Source organism: Oryctolagus cuniculus, chromosome 3 (genome assembly GCF_964237555.1).
Source record: "Oryctolagus cuniculus chromosome 3, mOryCun1.1, whole genome shotgun sequence".
Taxonomy (NCBI): Eukaryota; Metazoa; Chordata; class Mammalia; order Lagomorpha; family Leporidae; genus Oryctolagus; species Oryctolagus cuniculus.
Genome location: NC_091434.1, coordinates 125,170,056 through 125,194,253, shown reverse-complemented (window position 1 = coordinate 125,194,253; position 24,198 = coordinate 125,170,056). Strand labels below are relative to the sequence as shown.

Here is a 24,198-nt window from a genome sequence, read left to right as displayed (position 1 = left end):
TCTGCATATGATATATATTTATATATTATATTTATATATACATATATTTCAAGTCTGTATGACAGGTGGACAGATGTCCATATTTGGACCCTTAGCCATTGTCCCTTTACCACTGAGAGAGAAGTCTGGATATTCTCCTGGAGAAAACAGTCTCTGAAACTGGAAAAAAATATGTGTGCTTGAAGAGAGTGGTACCATACTGAAACAGGGAGATGACAAAAAAACAGTTAATGCAGAATAATAACTCCCAGACTTTTCCTTTTATTCAGCTACCAGATAACCAGGAGAACACTATACTCCTTCTAAAGCATAGAATCTCACACAATCAGTAAATAAGACCTAAAGACACAGACCTGAAGATTTCCATGAAGTGGGTCTAGCCAGATAATCAGATAACCCTACACTAAGGCCATTTTGGACAATCCACACATAATTGGTTAGGATCATTGATCAGTGTTTCAGGAACCACTGCTAAATACAAGGAGACAAAAAATTACCTAACAACACAAAAAAGAATGTCATATGAAAGAGAGATACCACAGCAAAGAACACAAGAAATATACCAGTTTAACAGACACACCCATACAAGGTGGAGGGGTTTGCCTAGCCAGATATAAGGATGGGCCAAAGAAACTATAATATATAGTCTGAGATATTAGAAAAATATTACAACAAGGAATTTAAAGCCATATGCTATTTCATAAGAAAAAATACTCAAAGGGAAAAAGAAAACATATTTTAGAATTTTACAATACTACTAAAAGGATCAACATTGTGACTGAGTTAAGCTGTGCCTGTGACACTGGAATCTATTATGAATGCCAGTTCAAGTCCCTGCTGCTCTGCTTCTGATCCAGCTCCCTCCTAATGCACCTGGAAAAGCAACAGAAGGTGGCCCAAATTCTTGGGACTTTGCCATGGGAGACATGGATGGAGTTCCCGGCTCCTGGCTTTGCCCCAGACTAGCTCTAATTATTGTGGTTATTTGGGGAGTGAACCAGTGAATGGAAGATCTCCCTCTCTCTGTCTCACTGTGTGTGTGTGTGTGTGTGTGCCCCTCTCTCTGTGTCACTCTGCCTTTCAAATAAATGAATACATAATTCTTTTTAAAAATATACTACCACTGAAAGAACCAAAAAAAAAAAAAAAACCCAAAAACTGACAATAATTCAAATATTCTCCAGTGGGTTAAGGATTAAACAAGTTGTGTTATATCCATATCACAGATGGTTACTCAGCAGTTAAGCAAGACTAGGTTGAGATCTGTTCAAGAAGAAACTTGAACAGAAATTATGTTGAATGAAAGAAAAAGCTAACTTCAAAAAGAGTGCCCAGAGTGATCACATGATCATGAGGCTTCTCACAGAGGCAATGGTGACCAGGTCCAATTCGAGAGCACCTCTGTCCACACTGCAGAGGATAAGGAGGGTCCAGAAACTGCTTTTCAAAAAAAATGACATCCATGGAATGCCTGAAACACCTAAGTATATTTTAAAATGTTATTAGATACGGAGAGCAGCAAGATGGCGGAATAGGAAGGGAGCACACTGATAGTCCGGGAAGAGAGAGTTTAATAAAAGTGGAGATACTGCAGGTTCAAGGAAGAGTCGAGGAAGAAACAGCACAGGAAACTCTTCTGGAACTAGTGATTCACAGTGGACCTGCGTGGAGAGTGTGGGAGCCCACAGTTCAGGACACCAGCGGCAGACTCAACATACCACACTGGAACACGAGGTGAGCCGAACCTCAATAGCCTGAGACACCAGCAGGCAAGCGGAAAGAGGAGACTAGAGGGAACGAGGCTTGAAACCCCATGGGGAAAAGTTCACCAGGCTAACTAGAAGAGAGAGGAAAAAGAAAAAAGTGACTGATACGGACACGAGTTTCTCTCTCTCTGCTCACCTCTCAAAGGTGAGCAAGACAAAGAGCAGGCGTCATTTTGAACATATGTCATAAGCAGGGCGACCTCAGGTCTGCACTGGCCCTGAGTCTAGCAGAAAAAACTGACTCTGGGGCGGGGGTGGTGTGTGTGAAATAACAGGAGATTAGGATATAGTGAATGTGTGGTGCTATTGAACTGAGACTGTGAAAAAAGAGACAGTCGGGGAGATAACTCACGGAATTCACGTGAGTACTCTCCAGAGATGCTACAATTTGGTAACATTGGCAACCCAGTGGGAGACTTCAGGAGAATTTGAGCCCACACTGAGGGCAAACAGATTCCCTGTGTGGTCCTTGGGAAAGAGCTTCCGATCTCTGGCTCCTGTGGGTATATCATTCGCCTTCTAACTACCTCCAATTCCGTTCAGCTATGTGGAATTACTTCCCTTTTGAATCAAGAAAGAAAGAAAGAAAGAAAGAAAGAAAGAAAGAAAGAAAGAAAGAAAGAAAGAAAAAGAAAGAGAGATTTACCACGCCTAACCTGGGAGTGTCACCTTTGGCACACCCATAACCCTGAAGAACCAAACAGAGCTCTCAGGCAACACCCATCTCAAGCCTCTAAGGCTCCATCAAAAGCAGACAGTCCACTTAATCTAGAGTCATAGTATAACGAGAAAAAACACCACAGCAAAGAAACCAAAGAATATCTCCGCAATGCCAAAGAAACGCAGTAACCGAGATAACAGCAACAAGGAAGACACTACAACACCCCGGAATGATAAAGACAACCCAATTCAAACATCATGCTGAGTGAAATAAGCCAGTCCCAAAGGGACAAATACCATATGTTCTCCCTGATCGGTGACGACTGACTGAACACCAAGAGGGAAACCTGTTGGAGTGAGGTGGACACTATGGGAAATGGTGGCTTGATCAGCATAGCCCTGTTAATGAACAACTTAATACATTATCCCTCTTAGTAGTTTTTTTTATCTGTTCTACTTAATATGACTGGTTTAGATCTGTAATTGATGCACAGTTATTCTTAAGTGTTGAAAATTAACTGAAATGTGATCCCTGTTGAACATGGTGGTGGGAATGGGAGAGGGAAGAGATGTATAATTTGGGACATGCTCAGGCTGACTTGCCCCAAGTGGTGGAGTTGGAAGCATACCAGGGGATTCCAATTCAATCCCATCAAGGTGGCATGTACCAATGCCATCTCACTGTTCCAGGTGATCAGTTTCAGTTCACAGTTGGTCATGGTGAAGGGACTGGGAGTCAAAGGGAACACATAGACAAGTCTAGTACCTGCTAACGCTAACCGATGGAGTAAATAAAGGGGAGAGTGATCCAACATGGGAAGTGAGATACTCAGCAGACTCATAGAATGGCAGATGTCCTAAATAGCACTCTGGCCTCAGAATCAGCCCTAAAGGCATTCGGAGCTGGCTGAAAAGCTCATGAGAGTATTTCAGGCATGGAAAGCCAAGACACTCTGGCAAAAGATCTCTGCGAGTGAGATCCCAGTGGAAAGAACAGGTCATCAAAGAAGGAGGTACCTTTCTCTGAAGGGAGGAGAGAACCTCCACTTTGACTATGACCTTGTCGAAACAAGATAAGAGTCGGAGAACTCAGAGGGCTTCCATAGCCTTGGAAACTCATGACTGGAGCATAGGGAGATTACTGATGCCATAGACAGGAGTGTCAATTGGTAAAGTCAACAACAGGAGTCACTGTGCACTTACTCCTCATGTAGGATCTCTATCCTTAATGTGCTGTACATTGAGATTTAATGCTATAACGAGTACTCAAACAATATATTTCACTTTGTGTTTCTATGGGGGTGCAAACTGTTGAAATCCTTACTTAATGCATACTAAACTGATCCTCTGTAAAAAAAAAAAAAAAAAGAAATTATCAATTCCCAACTTGACTCTCACTGGGATTAAACATGACAATAGGTCTGCTCTGATTTCATCATCATTTAAAAAAATCATCTATTATTTTTCACTTTATGTTTCTGTGTGGGAGCAAACTGTTGAAATCCATACTTAATGTATACTAAGCTGATCTTCTGTATATTAAGATAATTGAAAAAGAATCATGATGTGAATGGAAGGGGAGAGGGAGTGGGAAAGGGGAGGGTTGTGGGTGGGAGGGACGGTATGGGGGGGAAGCCATTGTAATCCATAAGTCGTACTTTGGAAAATTATATGCATTAAATAAAAGTTTAAAAAAAAAAGATTATCAAGATGACAAGATAGAAGAAATGCAAGAAGTGGATCTCAAAAAATTGATAAGAACAATTAAAAGTTTTCAAAAATGAATTCTTGAACTACAGAAATCCTACTGGACAGGATAGAAAATCTCTCTCGTGAAAATGAAATCTTAAGGAGGAATCAAACTGAAACACAGAAACTAGTAGAACAGGAAAGTGTGATAGTGAAGAGAAATCAAAATGAAATGAAGAGCTCAATAGATCAAATGACAAACACATTAGAGAGCCTTAAAAACAGAGTCAGTGAAGCAGAAGAGAGAATATCAGACGTAGAAGACAGAGCACAGGAAAACATACAGTCAAACCATAGAAAAGAAGAGGAAATTATAAATCCAGAAAATATTGTCGGAAATCTATAGGATACTATTAAAAAACCCAACATTCGGGATGTGAGGGCGATCTGGCTGCGACATCTGTCACCCCATTGATCGCCAGGGTTGATTTGGCTGATCTGGCTGGCTAGGCGGGTGTCCCCTTCCTCCCTCACCGCTCCATGTGCGTCCCTCCCGAAGCTGCGCGCTCTGTTGAATAGGACGAACTTCCCCACTAGAGGAGGACCGGTCTTTGGTCAAGGGTATACGAGTAGCTGCGCTCCCCTGCTAGAACCTCCAAACAAGCTCTCAAGGTCCATTTGTAGGAGAACGTAGGGTAGTCAAGCTTCCAAGACTCCAGACACATCCAAATGAGGCGCTGCACGTGGCAGTCTGCCTTTCTTTAAAAAAAAAAAAAAAAATTCGGGTTCTAGGAGTTCCTGAAGGCATGGAGAGGGAGAAAGGATTAGAAGGACTTTTTCTGAGATACTAGCAGAAAATTTCCCAGGTTTGGAGGACAGAGACATCCTAGTACAGGAAGCTCATAGAACCCCTAGTAAACGTGACCAAAAGAGATCCTCACCACGACACGTTGTAATTAAACTCACCACAGTGAAACAGAAAGAAAGAATCCTAAAATGTGCAAGAGAGAAACATCAGATTACTCTCAGAAGATCTCCAATCAGACTCACAGCAGACTTCTCATCAGAAACCCTAAAGCTAGGAGGGAATGGCAAGACATAGCCCAGGTACTAAGAGAGAACAACTGCCAGCCCAGAATATTATATCCTGCAAAGCTATCATTTGTGAATGAAGGTGAAATAAAGACTTTTCATAGCAAACAGAAATTGAAAGAATTTGTCGCCACTCATCCAGCCCTGCAAAAGATGCTTAAAGATGTGTTACACACAGAAACACAGAAACACGGTCATCAATATGAAAGAAGGTAAAGGAAGGAAATCTCACACCAAAAGATCACAGGAAGTTCAAAACATATATCAGAATATATCTTTGGCAAATGACAGGGCAAAGTTACTACTTATCAATGGCCACATTGAACATTAATGGCCTGCACTGTCCAGTTAAAAGACACAGATTGGCTGATTGGGTTAAGGAACAAAACCCATCTATTTGCTGCTTACAAGAAACACATCTTTCCAACAAAGATGCATGCAGACTGAAAGTGAAAGGCTGGAAAAAGATATACAATGCCAACAGAAATGAAAAAAGAGCAGGCGTAGCCATCTTAATGTCGGACAACATTAACTTTACCACAAAAACTGTTAAGAGAGACAAAGAGGGGCATTATATAATGATTAAGGGATCAATTCAACAGGAAGATACAACGATTATCAATGTATATGCACCTAAACAGGGCACCGGTTTATTTAAAAGATTTGTTAAGGGACTTAAAGGGAGACTTAGTACTATTGTACTGGGGAACTTCAATACCCCACTCTCAGAAATAGACAGATCAACAGGACAGAAGATCAACAAGGAGACAGTAGATTCAAACGACACTATAGCCCAAATGGATCTAACAGATATCTACAGAACTTTTCACCCTACACATAAAGCATTTACATTCTTCTCAGCAGTACATGGAACCTTCTCTAGGACTGACCACATAGTAGGCCATAAAGCAAGTCTCAGCAAATTCAAAAGAATTAGAATCATATGATGCAGCCTCTCAGACCATAAAGGAATGAAGTTGGAAATTAGCATCTCAGGAATGTCTAGAGCATATGCAAACACATGGAGATTGAACAAAATGCTCCTGAATGAACACTGGGTCATAGAAGAAATCAAAAGAGAAATCAAAAACTTTCTGGAAGTAAATGAGGATAACAGTACAACATACCAAAACTTATGGCCCAACTAACTAAAAAAAGAAGAGAAAAGACCCAAATCAATAAAATCAGAGATGAAAAAGGAAACGTAACAACAGACACCACAGAAATAAAAAGAATCATCAGAAATTACTACAAGGACCTGTATGCCAGCAAACAGGAAAACCTATCAGAAATGGATAGATTCCTGGACACATGCAATCTACCAAAATTGAACCATGAAGACATAGAAATCCTAAATAGTCCCATAACTGAAACAGAAATTGAAACAGTAATTAAGGCCCTCCCAACAAAAAAAGCCCAGGACCAAATTCTTTCTATGAAGCCAGCATCACCTTAATCCCTAAGCCAGAGAAAGATGCAGCACTGAAAGAAAATTAGAGACCAATATCCCTGATGAACATAGACGCAAAAATCCTCGATAAAATTCTGGCCAATAGAGTACAACAACACATCAGGAAAATCATCCACCCAGACCAAGTGGGATTCATCCCTGGTATGCAGGGATGGTTCAACATTCGCAAATCAATCAATGTGATTCACCACATTAACAGACTGCAGAAGAAAAACCATATGATTATCTCAACTGATCCAGAGAAAGCATTTGATAAAATTCAACACCCTTTCATGATGAAAACTCTAAGCAAATTGGGTATAGAAGGAACATCCCTCAATATAATCAAAGCAATTTATAAAAAACCCACAGCCAGCATCCTATTGAATGGGGAAAAGTTGGAAGCATTTCCACTGAAATCTGGCACCAGGCAGGGATGCCCACTCTCACCACTGCTATTTAACATAGTTCTGGAAGTTTTAGCCAGAGCCATCAGACAAGAAAAAGAAATCAAAGGAATACAAATCGAGAAGGAAGAAGTCAAACTATCCCTCTTTGCAGATGATATGATTCTGTACTTAGAGGACCCAAAGAACTCTACTAAGAGACTATTGGAACTCATAGAGGAGTTTGGCAAAGTGGCAGGATATAAAATCAATGCACAAAAATCAACAGCCTTTGTATACACAAGCAATGCCATGACTGAGAAAGAACTGCTAAGATCAATCCCATTAACAATAGCTACAAAAACAATCAAATACCTTGGAAAAAACTTAACCAAGGACGTTAAAGATCTCTACGATGAGAATTACAAAATCTTAAAGAAAGAAATAGAAGAGGATACCAAAAAATGGAAAAATCTTCCATGCTCATGGATTGGAAGAATCAACATCATAAAAATGTCCATTTTCCCAAAAGCAATTTATAGATTCAATGCAATCCCAATCAAGATACCAAAGACATTCTTCTCAGATCTAGAAAAAATGATGCTGAAATTCATATGGAGGCACAAGAGACCTCGAATAGCTAAAGCCATCTTGTACAACAAAAACAAAGCCAGAGTCATCACAATACCAGATTTCAGGACATACTACAGGGCAGTTGTAATCAAAACAGCATGGTACTGGTACAGAAACAGATGGATAGACCAATGGAACAGAATTGAAACACCAGAAATCAACCCAAACATCTACAGCCAACTTATATTTGACCAAGGATCTAAAACCAATTCCTGGAGCAAGGACAGTCTATTCAATAAATGGTGCTGGGAAAACTGGATTTCCACGTGCAGAAGAATGAAGCAAGACCCCTACCTTACACTTTGCACAAAAATCCACTCAACGTGGATTAAAGACTTAAATCTACATACTGACACCATCAAGTTACTAGAGAACATTGGAGAAACCCTTCAAGATATTGGCACAGGCAAAGAGTTTCTGAAAAAGACCCTGGAGGTGCAGGCAGTCAAAGCCAAAATCAACTATTGGGATTGCATCAAATTGAGAAGTTTCTGTAGTTCAAAAGAAACAGTCAGGAGAGTGAAGAGACAACCGACAGAATGGGAAAAAATATTTGCAAACTACACAACAGATAAAGGGTTAATAACCAGAATCTACAAAGAGATCAAGAAACTCCACAAAAACAAAACCAACAACCAACTTAAGAGATGGGCCAACGACCTCAATAGACATTTTTCAAAAGAGGAAATCCAAATGGCCAACAGGCACATGAAAAAATGTTCAAGGTCGCTAGCAATCAGGGAAATGCAAATCAAAACCACAATGAGGTTTCACCTCACGCCAGTTAGAATGGCTCACATACAGAAATCTACCAACAACAGATGCTGGCGAGGATGTGGGGAAAAAGGGACACTAACCCACTGTTGGTGGGAATTCAAACTGGTCAAGCCACTATGGATGTCAGTCTGGAGATTCCTCAGAAACCTGAATATAACCCTACCGTTTGACCCAGCCATCTCACTCCTTGGAATTTACCCAAAGGAGTTTAAATTGACAAACAAAAAAGCGGTCTGCAACCTAATGTTTATTGCAGCACAATTCACAATAGCCAAGACCTGGAACCAACCTAAATGCCCATCAACGGTAGACTGGATAAAGAAATTATGGCACATGTACTCTATAGAATACTATACTGCAGTAAGAAACAACGAAATCCAGTCATTTGCAACAAAATGGAGGAATCTGGAACACATCATGCTGAGTGAAGTAAGCCAGTCCCAAAGGGACAAATACCATATGTTCTCCCTGATCTGTGACAACTGACTGAACACCAAAAAGGTAACCTCCTGAAGTGAAATGGACACTATGAGAAATGGTGACTTGATCAGCATAGCCCTGACTGTTAATGAACAACTTAATACATTATCCCTCTTAGTATTTTTTTTGTCTGTTCTACTTAATATGACTGGTTTAATTCTGTAATTATCACACAGTTATTCTTAAGTGTTGAAAATTAACTTAAATGTGATCCCTGTTAAACATAAGAGTGGGAATAAGAGAGGAAAGAGATGTACAATTTGGGACATGCTCAAGCTGACTTGCCCCAATTGGTAGAGTTAGAAACATACCAGGGGATTCCAATTCAATCCCATCAAGGTGGCATGTACCAATGCCATCTCACTATTCCAAGTGATCAATTTCAGTTCACAATTGATCATAATGAAAGGACTAAGAGTCAAAGGGAGCACATAAACAAATCTAGTACCTGCTAACACTAACCGATAGAATAAATAAAGGGGAGAGTGATCCAACATGGGAAGTGAGATACTCAGCAGACTCATAGAATGGCAGATGTCCTAAATAGCACTCTGGCCTCAGAATCAGCCCTAAAGGCATTCGGATCTGGCTGAAAAGCCCATGAGAGTATTTCAGGCATGGAAAGCCAAGACACTCTGGCAAAAAGATCTCTGTGAGTGAGATCCCAGTGGAAAGAACGGGGTCATCAAAGAAGGAGGTACCATTCTCTGAAGGGAGGAGAGAACCTCCACTTTGACTATGACCTTGTCTAAACAAGATAAGAGTTGGAGAACTCAGAGGGCTTCCATAGCCTTGGAAACTCATGACTGGTGCATAGGGAGATTACTGATGCCATAAACAGGAGTGTCAATTTGTAAAGTCAACAACAGGAGTCACGGTGCACTTACTCCTCATGTAGGATCTCTGTCCTTAATGTGCTGTACATTCTGATTTAATGCTATAATGAGTACTCAAACAGTATATTTCACTTTGTGTTTCTATGGGGGTGCAAATGGTTGAAATCTTTACTTAATGTATACTAAACTGATCTTCTGTAAAAAAAAAAAAAGAAAAAAAAGAAATTATCAATTCCCAACTTGACTCTCACTGGGATTAAACATGACAATAGGTCTGATCTGATTTCATCATCATTTAATAAAAATCATCTATTATTTTTCACTTTATGTTTCTGTGTGGGAGCAAACTGTTGAAATCCTTACTTAATGTATACTAAGCTGATCTTCTGTATATTAAGATAATCGAAAATGAATCTTGATGTGAATGGAAGGGGAGAGGGAGTGGGAAATGAGAGGGTTGTGGGTGGGAGGGACGGTATGGGGGGGAAGCCATTGTAATCCATAAGTTGTACTTTGGAAATTTATATTCATTAAATAAAAGATAAAAAAATAAAGATATACCTCTTTAAAAAAACAAACAAACAAAACAAAACTTATGGGACGCAACAAAAGCAGTGTTAAGAGGAAAGTTCATATCAATAGTTGCCTACAGCAAGAAATTGGAAAGGCACCAAATAAATGAGCTTTCAATTCATCTCAAGGACCTGGAAAACCTACAGCAAACCAGACCCAAATCTAGTAGGAGAAGAGAAATAATTAAAATCAGAGAAGAAATCAACAGGATTGAATCAAAAAAAAAAAATTACAAAAAATCAGCCAAACAAGGAGCTGTTTTTTTGAAAAAATAAACAAAATTGACATCCCATTGGCCCAACTAACTAAAAAAAGAAGAGAAAAGACTCAAATCAATAAAATCAGAGATGAAAAAGGAAACGTAACAACAGACACTACAGAAATAAAAAGAATCATCAGAAATTACTACAAGGACTTGTATGCCAGCAAACAGGGAAACCTATCAGAAATGGATAGATTCCTGAACACATGCAACCTACCTAAATTGAACCAGGAAGACATAGAAAACCTAAACAGACCCATAACTGAGACAGAAATTGAAACAGTAATACAGGCCCTCCCAACAAAGAAAAGCCCAGGGCCAGATGGATTCACTGCTGAATTCTACCAGACATTTAAAGAAGAACTAACTCCAATTCTTCTCAAACTATTCAGAACAATCTAAAAAGAGGGAATCCTCCCAAATTCTTTCTATGAAGCCAGCATCATCTTAATCCCTAAGCCAGAGAAAGATGCAGCACTGAAAGAAAATTAGAGACCAATAACCCTAATGAACATAGATGCAAAAATCCTTGATAAAATTCTCGCCAATAGAATGCAATAACACATCAGAAAGATCATCCACCCAGACCAAGTGGGATTTATCCCTGGCATGCAGGGATGGTTCAACATTCGCAAAACAATCAACGTGATACACCACATTAACAGACTGCAGAAGAAAAACCATATGATTATCTCAATAGACGCTGAGAAAGCATTTGATAAAATACAACACCCTTTCATGATGAAAACTCTAAGCAAACTGGGTTTGGAAGGAACATTCCTCAATACAATCAAAGCAATTTATGAAAAACCCACAGCCAACATCCTATTGAATGGGGAAAAGTTGGAAGCATTTCCACTGAGATCTGGTACCAGACAGGGATGCCCACTCTCACCACTGCTATTCAATATAGTTCTGGAAGTTCTAGCCAGAGCTATTAGGCAAGAAAAAGAAATTAAAGGGATACAAATTGGGAAGGAAGAACTCAAACTATCCCTCTTTGCAGATGACATGATTCTTTACTTAAGGGATCCAAAGAACTCTACTAAGAGACTATTGTAACTCATAGAAGACTTTGGCAAAGTGGCAGGATATAAAATCAATGCACAAAAATCAACAGCCTTTGTATACACAGGCAATGCCACGGCTGAGGAAGAACTTCTAAGATCAATCTTATTCACAATAACTACAAAAACAATCAAATACCTTGGAAAAAACTTAACCAAGGACGTTAAAGATCTCTACGATAAGAATTACAAAATCTTAAAGAAAGAAATAGAAGAGGATACCAAAAAATAGAAAAATCTTCCATGCTCATGGATTGGAAGACTCAACATCATCAAAATGTCCATTCTCCCAAAAGCAATTTACAGCTTCATTGCAATACCAATCAAAATACCAAACACATTCTTCTCAGATCTGGAAAAAATGATACTGAAATTCATATGGGGACGCAGGAGACCTCGAATAGCTAAAGCAATCCTTTACAACAAAAACCAAGCCAGAGGCATCACAATACCAGATTTCAGGACATACTACAGGGCAGTTGTTATCAAAACAGCATGATACTGGTACAGAAACAGATGGATAGACCAATGGAACAGAATAGAAACACCAGAAATCAATCCAACAATCGATAGCCAACTTATATTTGACCAAGGATCTAAAACCAATCCCTGGAGTAAGGACAGTCTATTCATTAAATGGTGCTGGGAAAACTGGATTTCCACGTGCAGAATCATGAAGCAAGACCCATACCTTAAACCTTACACAAAAATCCACTTAACATGGATTAAAGACCTAAATCTACGACCTGACACCATCAAGTTACTAGAGAACATTGGAGAAACCCTTCAAGATATTGGCACAGGCAAAGAATTTCTGGAAAAGACCCGGGAGGCACAGGCAGTCAAAGCCAAAATCAACTATTGGGATTGCATCAAATTGAGAAGTTTCTGTACTGCAAAAAAAAAAAAAAACAGTCAGGAGAGTGAAGAATCAACCGACAGAATGGGAAAAAATATTTGCAAACTACACAACAGATAAAGGATTGATAACCAGAATCTACAAAGAGATCAAGAAACGCCAGAATATCAAAACAAACAACCTACTTAAGAGATGGGCCAAGGACCTCAATAGACATTTTTCAAAAGAGGAAATCCAAATGGCCAACAGGCACATGAAAAAATGTTCAAGATCACTAGCAATCAGGGAAATGCAAACCACAACCACAATGAGGTTTCACCTCACGCCAGTTAGAATGGCTCACATTCAGAAATATACCAACAATAGATGCTGGAGAGGATGTGGGGAAAAAGGGACACTAACCCACTGTTGGTGGGAATGCAAACTGGTTAAGCCACTATGGAAGTCAGTCTGGAGATTCCTCAGAAACCTGAATATAACCCTACCATTCAACCCAGCCACACCATTACTTGGAATTTACCCAAAGCAAATGAAATTGGCAAACAAACAAGCTGTCTGCACATTAATGTTTATTGCAGCTCAATTCACAATAGCTAAGACCTGGAATCAACCCAAATGCCCATCAACAGTAGACTGGATAAAGAAATTATGGCACATGTACTCTATAGAATACTATACAGCAGTCAAAAAAAATGAAATCCGGTCATTTGCAACAAGATGTTGGAATCTGGAAAACATTATGCTGAGTGAATTAAGCCAGTCCCAAAGGGACAAATATCATATGTTCTCCCTGATTGGTGACAACTAACTGAGCACCAAAGGGGAAACCTGTTGAAGTGAAATGGACACTCTGAGAAATAGTGACTCGATTAGCTCTTGTGCTGACTGTTGATGTACAATGTAATACTTTATCCATTTTAGTATTTTTTCTTTGTTTTGTACTAGTACCATTGGTTGAACTCTGTAATTAACACACAATTATTCTTAGGTGTTTAAATTTTAACTGAAAAGTGATCCCTGTTAAATATAACAGTAGGAATAAGAGAGGGAGGAGATGTACAATTTGGGACATGCTCAATCGGACTTGCCCCAAATAGTGGCGTTAGAATCGTGCCAGGGGATTCCAATACAATCCCATCAAGGTGGCATATACCAATACCATCTCACTAGTCCAAGTGGTCAATTTTAGTTCACAATTGATCACACTGATAGGTCTAAGAGTCAAAGGGATCACACAAACAAGACTAGTGTCAGCAAATACTAAGTGATAGAATGAAGAAGGAAGAGAACGATCCATCATGGGAAGTGGGATACACAGCAGACTCATAGAATGGCAGATGTCCTAAACAGCACTCTGGCCTCAGAATCAGCCCTTAAGGCATTCGGATATGGCTGAAGAGCCCATGATAGTATTACAGGCATGGAAAGCCAAGACACTCTGGGGAAAAAAAAAAAAAGAAGACCTAAATGAAAGATCTCTGCGAGTGAGATCCCAGTGGAAAGAACGGGGTCATCAAAGAAGGAGGTACCTTTCTCTGAAGGGAGGAGAGAACTTCCACTTTGACTATGACCCTGTCGGAATAAGATGAAGTCGGCGAACTCTAGAGGCTTCCATAGCCTTGGCAACTCATGACTAGAGCCTAGGGAGATTACTGATGCCATAAACAAGAGTGTCAAATTGTTACGTCAACAACAGGAGTCACTGTGTACTTACTTCTCATGTGGGATCTGTCCTTAATGTGTTGTCCAATGTGAAGTTATGCTATAACTAGTACTGAAACAGTATTTTTCACTTTGTGTTTCTGTGTGGGTGCAAACTGATGAAATCTTTACTTAATATATACTGAATTGATCTTCTGTATATAAAGGTAACTGAAAATTAATCTTGATGTGAATGGAATGGGAGAGGGAGCAGGAGATGGGAGGGGTGCGAGTGGGAGGGAAATTATGGGGGGGGAGGCATTGTAACCCATAAACTGTACTTTGGAAATTTATATTTACTAAATAAAAAAATAATAAAATAAAAAATAAATAAATAATTAAAAATCCTAAAAAAATTTTATAAAATGTTATTAGATACGTTTTCAAGGGTGTCTTTGTGGTACAGTGACGTAAACCTCACCTTGGGATGCCCACATCCCACATCAGAATATCTTGGCTGCATCGCTGCTGATCCAACTGCCTACTAATGTATCCAGGAAAGTAGCAGGTGATGACTCAAGTGCTTGGGCCCCTGCCAACCACATTGGACACCCGGCTGGAGTTCTTGGATCAGGGCTTTGGACACAGCCCTTACTGGTGCAAGCATTTAGAAAATAAATCTCTGTCTCTCTCTGTCATCTCTCTATCTCTATCTCTATCTCTATCTCTATCTCTATCTCTATCTCTATCTCTGTCTTCATCTCTTATATGATTTCATTCTCTCTTGCTCTGTTTTTAAAGTAATTTAAAATAAACATTTTAAAAACACATTCAGGAAGCTAGAATAGTCTAAGCATCCCCATGTACCTTCACCCAAATTCAACAGTTATCAATATTCTGCTGTTTTCATTTCTACTGTCCCCTCATGCTGGGGGGTAGGGTATTTTCAAAACAAATTATCCACATATAATTTCACAAAAAATTACAATACATATCGTGAATACTTCTCTAACATAAAAATTTGGAATTTTTATATATAATTTATTATGCTAAATCAAATTTTAAAAACATTAAACATAATCTATTATAATTTTTTAACTTTTCTGGTTATCATGAGATGTCTTTATTGACTTTGGTGTGTTAGATATCTGTCAGGGTCCTCTCAGTGTTTGATTAGCATTTCTCCTACATTCCTAAGTTCTTTTTATAGTTTATTTGTGTGCAATACTGAATCAAACTCTCACATTCTGCATCTAACTAATTGCATCATCATAGTATACTTAAGCATGTTTCTTTTCCTCTTCCTTTAAATTGGGTCTGAGATAATCAGGTTTTGACTCAGTTCAGCTTCAGTTTATGTATGTAGGAAAAGCATGGTATATACTATGTAGAGTTCAGCACAATCCATGGTTTCAGGCATCTCGCATCTCCTGGGGCTCTTTGAATGTACATCCCATGGATAAAGGGAAAGAACTATATTCAATTTTGCAAATTCTAGCTTTCATTAGTCTTTAAAGTTTTTTTTTTCACAGACTATGAAGCTATCCTTAAATACAATTCACACAAGAAGGAATTGATATGATTTGTACTCTTTCCAGCTTTCAGAACTTGAGTTTATTCTCTAGCCACTTCCACAGGTGGACAGTGGTTTTAGATAGATGGACAGATGATAGAGTGAGATGCGGTGTTAGATGATAGAGAGAAACTCGCAGATTATATACTTAGCAATTGCAGTGACCCTTTTTCTTTCCAAATTGTTCCATCAGATCAACTCTTTTGCCATTTTGACATGATAATAATTGTTGATAGCTTTCTTATTTTTTCAGACAAAGCATGATTTCCAACCTCCGCCAATACTTCTCTTGCTCCAAATACGGATTCAATACAAACCCTTATTATTTTCAAGTGGATAATTGCACTTAAAAACCACTATCTTGCAGTGGGCTACTCCTAGCACTTTCAATGATCCAAATGTGAAAATCACATTAAAAAAATCGCTGAATAATGAATTTAACCTGACTTTAATAACTCAAATTAAGATTGCAGAATTTTATATGTTTTTGAAATTTTATCTTACCTTCTACTATTGAAAAATGAACTTCTGTTCACAGTAATGTAATTATTTTTTTAATTTTTCTTGCTATGCATAATAATTTCATGGTAAAAATAGCAATATAATTTTTTAAAAAGTTGTTCAATATATTATAAGATTTTTTTGCTATCCTTGTTTTTGTTTTTGCTTTGCTTTTCAGATATAATATATCCCACCATATATCACTAGTCAAAATATTGTTTTAACATCAAATGTGTTTAAATCTTTGAGTTCATAATAATACTAAAAATATTCTCAGCACTGGAAATTCTTCGTTAGTATTTTAGCTTGTTTATTTGATGAATTTAAGGAAAATTATCAAACATTTATCTTGTGTTTTCTACATAATCTTGTAGGTAAGGAAAATCAAATAATTAATGGGAGCTGTTTCATTTTATCAGGTAATCCCAGGCATAAACTAGGAAGGAATGATAGATAGAAGAAGATTAACCACTTACCAGCTGGTTTGTCTCTGGGCAGAGTACTTACAGATTATCAGCGCATTTAGAGTGTGTATACCTATAAATGCTTATTATCAAGCTTTTTCCTCAGATACTGCTCAGGAACTGAGCCAAAGTTTAAGCAAAAAGTATATTTAATCAATAGTGTAACTATGATAGTAAATGACCTCAGAATCCCATTGGCTTAGCAAAATAAAATTTCTTTTATGTTGACATCACATTGTACTAAGATGCTACTCTATGAAGTCAAGTCAGCACAGAGTTCAGCCTTATCCTAGAACTCTGCTTCTATTTTAGGTCCTTGGTATCACCTAGTTGATTTTGATTGCTTCGGTAATTTGCTTTGGTCAATGGGGTATCACCAAAACCCCACAAGACTTGCCCACTTGCTGCTCTAGGACCCTTTTCTATATAACTTGGCCTAATAGAGCATGTATGGGATCATAAAAGGAAAGCACAAAGCACTCAGCTTGCACCTGCAGACCTGTTGATCCAGGAGCTGGAAACAGATCCATGGGTGGCCCTAAGGAGTCATTTGAACCTGGCCAAGAATAGTCCAGCTACACACAGCCAGACCTTCTGACACTCAGAGCTATGGCATAGATAGTATTTTAAGTCTAATTTGGAGGGATTCTGTGTGTATACATAGTAGTCGGTGAATGGAACATTGGGAATATAAATGACACATGATTAGCCAAATAATTTTAATTGTTGGCATTGCATTAATTTTCTGACTCTTTGTGTATGCATTATGTACGTAAAAGTTTTTGTGACATAAATTTAAGAAGAAAACACTGAATTTCAATATTGCTTGAAATGATTCCTGTTTAAATTTGTTTGCTTTCATTTTGTTCAATATTTAGAAATTGCTTTTTCTTTTTATTTACTTAATTAATTAAATGTCCATAATTTTGAAGTTAAAATATTAAATGCAAATTAAAATAAAAAGTAATAAACATGATATGTAGTTATAATAGTCAATATTGAACGAATGAAATTAAAAGTCATCAATTCTGTGTTGAAGGGAGATGTCCACTATAGATTTTTCATAATAAACCTAGCAATTCATAAAGAAAATTGGAAAAAAATCCAGTAACCAAAATTTTAGAAAAATGAAGGAGGCAACATGACATGAAATGATGGAATAATAACAATAATAACATATTTACCCTGTACTTTCCTATATGCCATGCATGGAATCTCTTTAAATCCTTACCACAACCCTATAAGGTAGACTTTCTAGACCTAGGTAGCCAGATAAGAAAAATCAGTGCTTTGAGAGTTTATAGCTATCTGTTGTAATGAATCACTGCAAAACTTCCCAACTGAACACAAAACACGTTACCTTCTCACAGTTTCTCTGTGCTGGGAGCAGCTTAGTGAAATAGTTCTGACTCAGTCTTTCATGAAGCTATCCTCAAGATATCTGCTGGGACTGCAGTTATTTCCAGGTTTTACTGTGGGGATCTGTTTCAGCTCCTATGCATGTGACATTACGCAGAAGCACCCAATATTGCTGATGTGAACCTTTGTACAGGGCTACCTCATGACATGGCAACTGGCCTCTACCACACAGCAAGTGATCCAGTGGTATCCACCAATGAAACCATTGGATTTGTATAACCTAATCTTAGAAATGACATCATCTTGGTCATATTGTCTTTGTTAGAAGCAAGTCAATAAGTCCAGTCCACTGGAGGGAGGGCATGAGTTATGATTAAGATGTGAGAACCAGGACGAACCCATAATGGGCATCACCTTAGAAGATGCTTACCACAGGTGAAGTAGTTTGTCCAAGCTCCTGCATATAATCATTGGTAGCCACTCTCCCCATGCAAAACCATCCAGTTTGATTCCAGGGTTTATGTTCTTACTCATTAGGCCAGCACACACACTGGGGTTCACCCAACCTGAGACAGCAGCAACCCCTTCCCTGTGGTTGTCATCTGAGGGGTACAGTGTGGCTGGAGAAGGACCACCTGCAAAAGCTGACCTTCACGTGGGTGACACACACCCAAGTGTATCATCAAGTTTGTACAAAAAACAAATCTGATTGATAATATATTCAACTGGTAGGGGTTCAAGCTGTGACACTTCCAGATACCTCCTGCTTCTGAAAGTATGCAGGAATTCAAGAGAGAATTCCATGAGTATAAGCATAACCTTGACTTCACTCTAATTTATAAAAAGTCAAGTGCTCTCAGGCTTTAGAACTTCTGGTAATGAATTATTTGAGGCACCCTCACACTTGATTATGACAAAGTGCACTTTCATATCCTAGGGATGGGGCATTAGTCACAGGGGCAGGAGTTGGCTAAGGTGAGAAGTCTGCACTATATCTTCAGAGCTGTTGGGAGCTACTGAAGTGTTTTAAGCCTGGAAGGGTGACTTGATTGGATGTGTACCTGCTGCTCTGAGTTACGACATTCTCTTTGAGGCCTCAGAGGACACTACTTATTCTCATGCATGAGGCAGCAGATGCTGTCTTTATACCCCTCTGAATTCATTCATATTGGTTTAACAAAATTTGCATATTTGTCAGACCTGCAGATTGGTCAAAGCCCAGGATTCAGGCACACAAAGACTTCAGTGGCTGCCAGCCAGCTGATGAGGTTTCTGGGGCATACATTGATTGCATCACCTATGCTTCTGCCTTCTGACGGCAAACACACTATTGACACATATTAAGAACTCAGCAAATGCTTGTTAAGTCAAAATAGACTGCACTTGATTGTGCACCTGTTATATGTTAGCTGCTGTACTGAACACTGGGTGTGTAGCAATAAATGATCTTTCACTTTATTAGCAAAGAGATGTAACTGAACATATGCATTTTAAATGATTTATTCATCCATTTATTTGAAAGATGGGATAACAGAGACAGAGGTAGAGACAGAAAGATTTTGCATTAACTTGTTCACTCCTCAAATGGTCACAACAACCAGGGTTGGGCCAGGTCAAATCCAGGACCTATGAATTCCATTTGAGTCTTCTTATGGGGGCAGGAACTCAAGCACTTGAGCCACTATGTGCTGTTTCTCAGGAGCTTTAGCAGGCAGCTTGGATCAGAAGCAGAGTAGCTGGGACTCAAAACAGACATCCCAACCATCAGCTTAACCTGCTGCACCAAAACACCAGCATTTGAAAAGATTCACTCTTCAAATATCTGTTAAATCTCTTCTAAGTGTCATACTATGCTAGATGTTGAGCCACATTGTTAAATAACGCATGGTCACCACCCTTGTAGATCTTGTAACCCACTGGGGAGATAAAATAATATATTGATGACCCTAGATCAATATGATGTGAGACATAGAGAAAGCACGTTTAATTATGCAAAAGGAGGGTCATTGAAAAGGTAAGAGGAGACTTGAGGGTGATATGATCTGTAAACTGAGTTTAGAAGAATGAATGAGTAAAGAGGAATGGAAAAAGTATCTCTGTTATATATTGGGACACTGGTTTGTCAAGGCTTGGGGAGAACATCAGGAATAGAAAGAAAAGTGGGAAGCAAGTATGAGTTATTGTCTCGTGCACAAGGATATGCAGAACCAAGCAAAGTTTCCTCTCAACTGCCTTTGTGTCTTTTCAGCCATCTATGAGCAGTCCTGTGAGGTGTACAGGCATCAAGGGAACACAGCTGGATTCTTCTACATCGACTCAGATGGCAGCGGGCCGCTGGCACCTCTCCGAGTGTACTGCAACATTACTGGTAAGGGTGCAAATTCCCTCTCACACTTATCCTCACCAATTGATGGTATGAAGCAGAAGGCGACACCTCTCTGGCTAAAACTTGCAAGGATGGATTTCCTTAGGAATTAGCAGCTAGGATTTTTCCTGAATTAGAAAGAGAAGAAATCTTGTCATTGGTCTTGATTATGTTTTACTTAACTGATGTTTAATTATCAAGCATTTTCTGTAAGGCTTCCCATAGATCTTTCTCTTAAAATTCACAAAAAGAAAGAAAAGGAAAACAAACAAAAGACAAGACTAAAAATCAGTTGAAACCCACACAACAGAAGTCAGAAATCTTGATTCATGTCTGATATCAAGGACTATGTGAGTTGTGTAAGGGCTGCATTCTCCCTGAGCTTTTGCCACTCATCAGTGAAATGGGAAGAATGATTCCTAGTCCCTAGAGCAGTGGGGATTAAATGCAATCACTTGTATTGGAACAACTGGTCAGGCTGGCTAGTCAGAAGATAGATAACAAAAATGTGGGTGTCACCTTTTTTCCTGGGAACCTCACTGCAGCTTAGAACTGGTTTACAAAGTTCAGAAGTAAGAGGCAATTATTACATTGACTTAGAAAAAGCATATGGTCATGCATTTACTCTGAAATATTTTTCTACAAAGGCAAACCCTGATGTAATGGATATTTTTAAATCCAGTTATGCAAGAAATTCTAGCATTGTGAGCATCATTAATTGAGATATTTTTGTTTGTTTCAAGTGCTAGTCTTCAGAGATGCCAGCTGCATCACATATCGAAGCAGTAAAGTAGGGGTCTCATTAAGTTTGTTGACTCCCCATGCCCCAGCTTCTCTGCATCATGGCAACCACATTGATGGAGCTCTTTATGTAGCCAGACACTGTCCTGGACACTAAGGATTACACAAAAATAAGACTTGCATCATGAGGCAGCAAAATCAGGAACACTACGAGGCAAAACCACAGAGATGAATACAGGCAGATAACTACAAGAAATGGTGATTCAGGACGCTTAGCAAGTCACTGTTCATCACAATACAAAGGGCACATTTCTTCTGCAGAAGATGCTCCTTACCTGGAATTGAATGCATTTTGCTGCATTTCCATAAAATCTTGTTTCTCCCAAATGTATACGTATGCAGCTGGCTTTTCAACAGCCCCATAGCATAATTAAAAATGTGGTGACTGTTTTCTTTTCATGGTTGTGGTAAGCCATGGTGTTCAACAACCTGGTTAAGGTCTCCACTTCTGGGTGGATCTTGGTTATTCTCAAAACATAATTAACATGCTTATTCAAAAAATGCAGACTTTCCAGACCTAGGATTGCTAATTCAGTCATTGCACATTTACTGAGCTTTCCAAGTGAGTTTGTGCAAATTATCTTTGATTCTTGGTTTCCAAAAATTGGAGGAAGTCATTTGGCTGCAGAGTAAGACAAAGGAGATCAATGCCATCTGCTAGGTGGGCAGTTGTGACATGTGGTGAGAGGAGTTGTGTGATGGCTTAACAGGTGGGACTGATGGTGAGAGTGGGAGCATGATGGTTATCAATCACTGAGCACCCACAGTCTTTGGGGACTCAACTGGGAGTTGACAAATATCATCTCTTTTAGCCCTCACAATAAATATCTAAAGCAGATATTGCATATCTCCATTTTATATAAAATGAAGAAAATATGCTAATTTCTTTACTTGATCAAAGTAATAAATTCTGTGGCCACCCAACAAAACTCATGGACCAAGAAGACCTTTCTGTTTAAGCAATAACCTTTGGCACTGAGACATCATGTAGTTTTGTGTTGCACAGGTTTTGGTTTAAAGTGTTTTCATTATTATTATTCTTGTTGCAAAAGTAATCAGTACTAATCATAGAAAATTTGAAGAAAAAATAAAACCAGAAGCAATGCTAAAGCTGTTGGTTGTCTACAATCTTGAGGATGCCATTGTTATTATACTGCTAGAGATTTCTAAGTGCATTTCCTATAAATGTGTATTTTTTTACATACATTTATACATACATCAACCAAAACTTTTGGTTCCAGAGTCCAAATGTACTTTTACCCTATATCATTGAAATACATTTTGAAATTAAAATATATGCATTAAAGTACTTAGATTTTTTAAACTGTCAAAATGAATGCAAGGAGGATTGTTTAACAGGTTAAGCATGTCAGTTCATTTATGTGGAACCGTCTGCTTCGCGTTGTCAAGGATTTTCTCAGGGTTTGCATCCCATCATGTGGCTAGAAACAGCTAAACTGAAGGAGGGTAGGTGAATGTTGCTGAGTGGCTGATGGGATACTTCAGCAAGCAGTGCCTCTCGGTTTTGTCCTGAGTTAGCAGGGTTGATATGTATGCATTGGCAGTTCTTTGAAATTTGACTTTTTTGGTCATATGCATTTGCAAGATGTGGATGTTTTTATATTTTTCTGTTTCCCTTGAAATACCCATAAAAATAAAAGTGAAGCTCTTTATAGGTTGAACTATCTACTTCTCATGTTTGATTGGCAAAAAGTTTTATAATACATAAATGTAATAAGAAATAAATCTGGATATTTTTTCAATCTAATATTTTATGTATTTTTGAGATAACATATTTTTAATTTAGATGGTTGTCAAAAGCTTAATGGCTCTACTAATAAAAAGCCAACAAATGAAAAGTAAGAAGTGCACAGTCCAGCAGGAAAATATGCACAAGCTATAAACAATAATCAAATGAAAAGATGTTCAACTTTTAGAATAGTCAAAAAATTAGTCATACTTCTATATAATTCCTATTAATTTGTTTGACAAATATATAAAACCAAGTTTGAAAAGACATTGTATTTACAACAAAACTGATATACATGGGTATTTGTTTCAGTTTTTCAAAACTTTTAGCTCTATAAATAAGGCAGACCATACAGCATTTGCCTTCTGCATGTGACTTACTGTCCTCAACATGATGTCCTCCAACTTAAATGTTCAGCATTCTTAAATGAGAGTGATTGATGACACAATAAAAATATGATTAAATTGTCCAGAGAAGGGGGCATGGAAGAAGGAAGAGAGTGAAGGGAAGGGAGAGGGGCCAGTGTTGTGGTGCAACAGGTTAAGCTGTGGGAAATGGGCATCCCATAGCTGGGTCCCCATTTTTGTCCTGCCTGCTGTACTATCTATTCATCTCCCTGCTAACATGCCAGGGAAAGAAGCTAAAGGTAGCCCAGGTACTTGGGATTTGACACCTATGTGGGAAGTCCAGGTTGAGTTCTGGGCTTCTGGCATTGATTTGACCTAGACCTGGCTGCTGTTGTCATTTGGGGAGTGAACCAGTGAATACATCTCTTTTTTTCTGTGTCTTTCTGTCTCTGCCATTTTGCATTCAAATAAATAAATGAATTTTTAAATAAAAAAAAAGTGGAGAAGGAATATTGTTGTGTTCTTTGCCTTGGTTTCTAAAAACAAAGTTGCTTTACTAAGCATGTTTCAGCAGCATCCCTTGGGGAAATCCCATAAAGAGTGAAAATAGTTCAGGGAGATAAGGAGCCTGGATTTTCTTTCTGTGCCTTCTGAAGGTCAGCTGAGGGCATATGACCCATTTCCCCATCTCCAAAGTGAGCTTCCAGGCAAGGTGGGTTCATAGTCTCATGCTCATTTAGGACTCACCAGGAGTTTCATGGGAATGTTTCTCCTCTAAGTTGACGGCAGACCCTTGCAGGTGGATGCAATGAGGCTGAACAGGGGCAGGTTCAGCAGTAGGAAACAGTGGCTCTGAATCTCACAGAT

General features: G+C 38.6%; 1 protein-coding gene across 1 annotated transcript in view; it reads left to right on the top strand.

The window, feature by feature from the left end:
* The window catches only part of CNTNAP5 (contactin associated protein family member 5), a 985,000-nt gene that overhangs the window by 624,935 nt on the left and 335,867 nt on the right, over positions 1–24,198 (top strand). The window contains exon 12 of the mRNA XM_051848810.2: positions 20,317–20,436. Within this exon, the coding sequence (XP_051704770.2) occupies positions 20,317–20,436 (120 nt within the window). The remainder of the gene's footprint in view (positions 1–20,316; positions 20,437–24,198) is intronic.